The 7012-nt window shown below is 46.9% G+C and overlaps 1 protein-coding gene across 1 annotated transcript; it reads right to left on the bottom strand.

Annotated features, from left to right (window-relative positions):
* Positions 1–257: 257 nt before the first annotated feature.
* On the bottom strand, positions 258–6365 carry LOC132250279 (ral guanine nucleotide dissociation stimulator-like 1). The gene is made up of 3 exons (XM_059726802.1): positions 6283–6365; positions 4211–4291; positions 258–617 (listed from the first exon to the last, which is right to left on the bottom strand). Exons 1-3 carry the CDS (start codon positions 6294–6296, stop codon positions 353–355), a joined length of 360 nt encoding a protein of 119 aa, XP_059582785.1. The 5' UTR covers positions 6297–6365; the 3' UTR covers positions 258–352.
* Between the last annotated feature and the right edge of the window lie 647 nt (positions 6366–7012).

The raw sequence follows: 7012 nt of genomic DNA, 5'->3' as shown, positions 1-7012 counted from the left end.
GTCAGAGCACGGTAACACCTGATGAGATTTTTCTCTTTGCAAGGGGAGAAGTAGGTAGAGAGCAGCTTTGGCCATACTTCCAAGGTGCTGAAAATGCAAAGGCAATTTGCCTCTTGGCTGCTGCTCTGACTCTTGTGCGCTGGCAAATTCTCTGAAATGCCAAGTTGCCAGTTTCCAATCCACACGACTAGGCCTGTGATTCCCCACTGCAGATTTGTGTCTCTACCCACTCTTTACCCACTCTCCCAGGAGAGATTCACCAGGGACAGAGCCAGAAAAACCCAAAAGTCTACAGGGCCTGATCCTGTCGTGTAAGTGATATCAGGATTAGGCCCTGGCAATATAATTGTTGCTAACATTTACCTCCCAAAATGCAATTCTTTAGTGCAGTTTCGGAGATGATGAAGTGATAGCTTGAAAAAAAATATAACTTACTCTCATTTTCTGCTTCGTTTTGAAACTGGTGGAGGAGGTGTTTGGCCTCCATTTCAACGTCACAGCCAGGGACGTTCTTGTTCAGGTGTGCTATTACTTTCTGCAGTGTGTGGTACTTCGGCGGCTCTTTGAAATCTTCAGGGCTGAAGTGCAGCCAAGTTTTCAAGAAGAAGATGATTGGACTGAAAAGAAATACATTGACAAAATCCAGTCATAATCAGTCTTTGTAACAGTGATATTTGTCATTCAAACTTGTATAAAAAGATGAATCTATTCCTTCTGCTATGAGCAAGCAAGGAATTCTGATCTGGGCACCTTTTTCCGTAATCCTGGTCTAAACTCACTGACACACATTTTACCACTCTTAATTACTCATCAAACTAGTGAATGAACACTGAATTGTATCCTCAAGATGCAAAATATAGGACAATTATAACTATTTTTAGCTATATCACCATCCTCCAATTTGATCTGGTATTACAGCAAACAAAGTAAAAGAGACACAGGAAAACACGAACATCCTGCCCCAAACACAACCTTTACACAACACACAAATTGCCTAGCTTTCTTGCTTTCTACTTTTCTTGCTTTCTTTTTTTCTTGCTACATTTGGGCCACTTTCTGCAGTGCTTCTCTCCTAGTGTCACACAAAGAAGAAATGCCTACTTGAGTGGGTAAACTTCAGCTAAGCCACTACCACAGCTTTTGAGGTCTGCCAGTCTCTCCCCTTGCTCTCCCACAGACAGGCAGGAATAATGCCCATTCTCCTGTACAGACATGATACATATGACCGTAAGAATCACAATCTGGCTCAGAGCAGAGGCCCCGCTATCTCACAACACTGTCTCCACAAGTGGTAAGGAGCAGATGTTTTGGAGGACAAGTAGGAGAAAGTGAATAGAGAGATGCATCCTCCGTCTCGATGAATGCTAAGTCACCACGCACGTGGACATCCCTAAGCCCTATGACTGACAGCCCCAGATTGACAACTTTCGAAAGGCTAGTTGCAATCTTTGCCTGAACCTGGTTATAGTACTGGCCTCCACAACATCTGGGGGTGATGTGTTTCACAAATTAGTGAGGTGTGAAAAAGTGCTTCCTTTTGGTTGTTTCAAACCTGGTGCCTCATCATTTAATGAGGTGGCCCTAAATTCTTGTATCAGGAGACAGTAAATACAGGTTTCCTTCGATTTCTTCTCTACACGCATTCCTGGAGCACAGCACATCAGTCACATTTGCATAATGCAAACCCACTTTACAATTAATAGATTAATAGATGTAGGGTGGGAAGGGACCTTGTAGATCTGCTAGTCCAACCCCTGCCCTGGCAGGAGAGAAAACTGGGCTCAAATGACCCCAGCCAGGTAAACGTCGAGCCTCCTCTTAAAGACCCCCAGGGTAGGAGCCAGCACCACTTCCCTTGGGAGTTGGTGCCAGATCCCAGCCGCTCTGACTGTGAAGCAGTGCCTTCGGATGTCTAGTCTAAACCTACTCTCTAGCAACTTACGGCCGTTATTCCTTGTTACTCAGGGAGACCCTCAGGGGAACAAGGTCTCTCCCAAACCCCGCTGGTCTCCTGTAGTAAGTTTACAGATGGCCACCAGGTCCCCCCTCAGCCTTCTCTTGCAAAGGTTGAACAGGTTCAGGTCCCATAGCCTCTCCTCATAGGGTCTGCCCTGCTGTCCCCGGATCATGCGGGTGGCCCTGCTCTGGACCCTCTCCATGCTGTCCACGTCCCGCCTGAAATGCAGCGCCCAGAACTGGACACAGTACTCCAACTGCAGCCTGACCAGTGTCGCATAGAGGGGGAGGATCCAGCTGTTCCCCCATCCCCCACATCCGGGCCACTCTTCCCTTCCCCTCCCGCACACATCTGGATTGGGGTTGCCCTGACCCAAACTGCCCCTCCCCATGCATCCAGATCAGGACTGGGACCAAGACTGGCTGCGGCTCCCCTCTGCAGATTCCAGAGGCTCTGATAAAGCCTTAAGCAAAGTATATAGGGGATTAAAACACATCTGTTCCAGAGTGGGCAGTAGCCTCAGGAAGTCCTGGTTTCCAAGGCCATTACTTTAGCCACTAATTTATATTTCTTCCCAAGTAAACCCAAAGACAAGCAGGTTATTCAGCACTTTATTAACATCAGACTTAGAGATAAGATCGAGCTTCGACCATCTCAGGTCCAGACTCAACAGCTGCTGCTTCCCAGAACATGCCATACTCGCACTTCACAACCCCACAACCACCCAGTTAAGAGGATTTCCCGATGGTGGGACTGGTAGGTCAGATATTTTATAACCTGTAATGGTAAGTATTAATAATCATTTTGTAGTGTGGTTTGAAAACCTGTGGCTTTCTCTGTAACACCCCCCTGCCAGAATGTCTTAGGAATGAGCAATGCTAAACTTTGGAAAACTAAAAACCCTATTCATGAAACTTTGTAGAAAGGTTGTTTCTGGGAGGGAAGATGCTGTGTAAGGGCTTGGAAGTTAGACTCTCGTCTTGGATTTACTAGTCCTGGGGTACTGACGAGATGGCACGTGACAGAAAAGGATGTGGAACTTGTTTTTTCCCCAGAAGAAATGAAAGAATTGAAGCTACTTGAACCCTTGCTTAAATCCAGTCATTGACAAGCAAGATCATGGGAGTTAAGACAATTTACTTAATGTGGGAAGCTGTGTTAATTTACTTGCCGGAAGCTGTGCTAGCACTCGTATAGAGAAACTCAGAGCCATACACTCACTGCCGAGAGCTGAAGGGAGTCAGCGGGATCAACAAGGGGGATCAAATATAATCCTTCAACTCCTTTATACTGCCAGTGCATACCAAACCTCAGAGCATGCAGATGACAATGTATAGATGTGCTGAGGGAAGGTTCATTAGACTCCTGCCTCTTAAAAACTAAGTAATGGTCCGTATGGAACTAGAGGCAGAAGAAGACATCTTCTTTTTTCATTTAAGAAAGGTTCAGTTTCACCATTTTGAGCATCCAAATGTAAACACAATTTAAAAATCCACAAGGATGAATGATTAATCAAATGACCAATTAACCAATGCTTAAGAAATTCCAGCATGTAGGATTTGGGGGACAGGCACCTGCATGCACACAAACACATGCACGCAGACATACACACATACATGCATCACATGCAAGCACACAGAGATACAGTCATGCAGATACATGCATGCAGATACATGCACACTTGTGCATGCACAGACACATACAAGCACACACGTGCGCATGCCAAAAGATGTGTGCACACACATGCATGTACACATGCATGTGTGCACACAGGCACCTGCATGCACAAACACATGCTCACAGACATATACACACATGCATCACATGCAAGCACAATCAGGGCTACATCCCCCCTAGAGTATGTCGGCATTTCCAGAATAGAAAATGAAATCAATAACGGACAATAACATGCATATTTGCATAACATGTGGTGAAAAGAAGCAAGGGCAACAAGCATGCTTTGTTTGTCCCCCAGAAATTAATGACCCCAAAATAAAGGACAGTTTCTGTTCAGTTTTGGGGCAGTATCCCAGTCTGTGTCAATTAATGTAGGCATGATACAGTGAATTCTTTGCTGATAACAATAAGGATGGCTCTGTGAACATGTGTGTGTGTGTGTGTGTGTGTGTATATATATATATATATATTTATATATATATATATATATACATATATATATATATATAAAAAAGATGATTAGTTTTACCACATCCCTTGAATCCTGACTGAGGTTTTGCTGTACAGCACACTTACTTCCCGAGGACTGCCCTGGAGTCCGCTGAGAAATCTGGACTTTCATCTCCCCTGCAGCTCAAGGTCTCCAGCTTTCCATGCCTAAACATCAAAATGGATATTTTAGAGAGTTATTTAAAAAACAAGCTCAACATACTTGGAAGGACAGCACCACTAGACTCTTCAGCACCACTAGACCGCACAGCCCATCAGGGTAACAGGACCAGCAGGTGTGATCAGAGATCACGACGGACAAGAACGTAACTACGCCTTAGTAAAATGTCCTTGTCATATCCATTTACGTTCTTATCACTATTCTGATTAGTCTGCAAAAGCACAAAAGAGCAGCAGGAAAACCACTCCCCAAGTCAGAGAGGAAACCAAATCTGGCCAGTTTGGGGGGACAAGGATCACGTTGTGACCCTGAGCAGAGTAAAAGATGTGAGAGGTTTCTTCAGAAATCCCTGCCTTTCCCATAATTACTGGACTATCATGGCTACATCACGCTTTCACTGAGACTCAAATAAAATGTTTTTTTTCTAATAGTGAGGCTGGACAGTAAAGCGGGGATCTGGTTAAATGGAAGAGCTAGATTAGCAGACCTTGTCGTTGGAAAGGTGGGAGGGCTTGGAAGAAAGGAGAAGACTGCATATAGATCGGTGATAACTAGACCTGCTCCCACCCCAGGGCTGCTGGCTTAGTCCAGCACCAAAGAGAGGCTGTTACACATCGGGTGCATCTACACGTGACATTAAGGCGAGCCATAAACTCTGGTGCACTTGGCGCCAGAGTCAACTGCTCCCAGGCACAGCATCTGCACGTGCACCCAGGACCACAGCACTTTGTGCCAGGGCAGAAGAGTCCCAGGCTGAAAGGGAGCATCAGTCCCAGTTCGGGGGCAGCACTGGGCAATGGAGGGACTGGCCGGGCACGAAGGTGCTACAGAGTGGAGCGAGGAGGCAGGCAGCCCCTGTAGTTAGCACCCTTGTGCCCCAAGGAGTCTCTTTCTACAGGACTTTGGTTTAACATAATTTCTTCTCCGGCTGTCAGCCCACCCTCATCCTGCTGAGGACCAGATTGAGACTGCCCTTTGGGGAAGGGCTGCTGTGATAAGATTTCCCCTCCGCCCCTCATGTTCTCCATACGCGGAGAGGGGCTGTCGCATTTTCTGAAGTCGTGAGAGTATTGAGACTGCTCTCGCTGTTCACTCTCAGATGGATATCACCTTTCAGTGGCATATCACCACAAAGAGGACAGGAAGGAGGTCAAGTCTTAGCCCTGTCCCCCTCCCTCTTCTGCTTCCTTCTACACCAGGGCATTTCCAGCAACTAAATGGTACAATATGGCCCACCCTTTCGTGTTACATTACATTAGAAGAATTAGTTGCAAAATAAAGATGTTAATTATTTGCTGCTAGGAAAAATAGAAGTCTTCTTTACCGACTGTTGTAGGGAAAAACTTGGCCATTGCAAATCTATACATATTAAAGGCTGCCCACATTTTCTTTTGAAATATGCTTGTGGGAGAATTTAATGCTGAGACATGGTGCCTAATGGTATGCTTTATGCCAGTTCTGGAGACCACTGCTAGGGGCAGGCAGGGCAGGGTGGCACTGAGACAATAACTTGTTCAGAGAGCTACAGACTTTTGTCGGCCTTCCTCAGACACTATGAACGGACTTGCAGAGAGCAGGGGGACAAGATAGAAAGGTCCTGATCCAGCACAGGCCGATTCATGCAGCAAAGAGTTACACAGACAGCGACAGCGACAGCCTGGATTTGTTAACTCTGGATTTTCCCAGCAGTGTGTTGAGCTGTTTGGAGGACTGCTTGCCTCCAGCTGTCCTCTCTTTCCACTAAGGAACCAAGCAGTCCAATTTACTTATTGGTCTCCTTGTTTGAGGAAGTACTCAGCTCTGAGGAGGCATTTTCAACCCTGTTTCAACTGAAACACTGACTTTTTCAAGCTCGTTAGAAATACATGCATAGCATTAACTTCTTAAGTATGCCATCTTCAAAACTATTTGAGATCATTTCTTGCAACGTCCACCTCTAAAGGCCATCACAGCTTCCTCCACAGCTCTTGGCTCTTACCTGCTGAGGAGCATTTCTAGGACCTCACCAGGAGAGGCAAAGGTCCTGTATGTTGTGAAAAATGTATGTATGTTCCCAAAATCCTCCAGAAGAGCATCTACATTTTTCTGCATGACCTGTGAAACAAAAGAAGAAAATCATGACATCAGTCATGAAACAAGCAGTCTCCCCGCTCTGAAACTCGGGGAGGGTGGCAGTGGTGCTGGGTGGGGGGTCGGGGGGCTATGGTGAATTTTGGAGTGGCTGCTGTCCCCCATCCCCAGAGCCCTACTGGGGCCTCCATCTGCCCCCAACCCACGGCCCTGTCCCCTTCCTCCACAGACTTACCTGCAGCTGCAGCTGCTGCCTCCATAGAGCCTGCAAGGTCCTCCAGTCTCCGCTGTCAAATAGCTGCTCCTGCCCTTCCTGGCTGCCTCCTCGGGGCCTTGGCTCTCGGGTGCAGCGGCGCTGGAGGAAAGAAGGCAGAGGGATGCAGCTGCACCCATAGCCCTCCTCCTGCTCTGCCCTGTTGAGGAGTTCAAAACCTGGTTAATTGGAAGTTATTACTTCCAGTAGCGTAAGGAGCCAAGATGATTAGGTGTTAAGATTCATAGACTGTCGAGTCGGAAGGGGCCACGAAGGATCATCGTGTCCGACCTCCTGCCCCGGCAGGAAAGAGGGCCGAGGTCAGAGGACCCCAGCCAGGTGCCTATCTAGCCTCCTCTTGAAGACCTCCAAGTTGGGTGAAAGC

This window comes from Alligator mississippiensis, chromosome 1 (genome assembly GCF_030867095.1).
Source record: "Alligator mississippiensis isolate rAllMis1 chromosome 1, rAllMis1, whole genome shotgun sequence".
NCBI lineage: Eukaryota > Metazoa > Chordata > Crocodylia > Alligatoridae > Alligator > Alligator mississippiensis.
This window is presented reverse-complemented; position numbering and strand designations above follow the sequence as displayed.

What these genes read in the sequence shown, in the direction of transcription:
- LOC132250279 (XM_059726802.1), bottom strand. An exon ending in TCCAGGGCAGTCCTCGGGAA is followed by an intron (nt 618 to 4,210) that starts GTAAGTGTGCTG and finishes ATTTCTTTTCAG; the next exon opens with TCCAATCATCTTCTTCTTGA.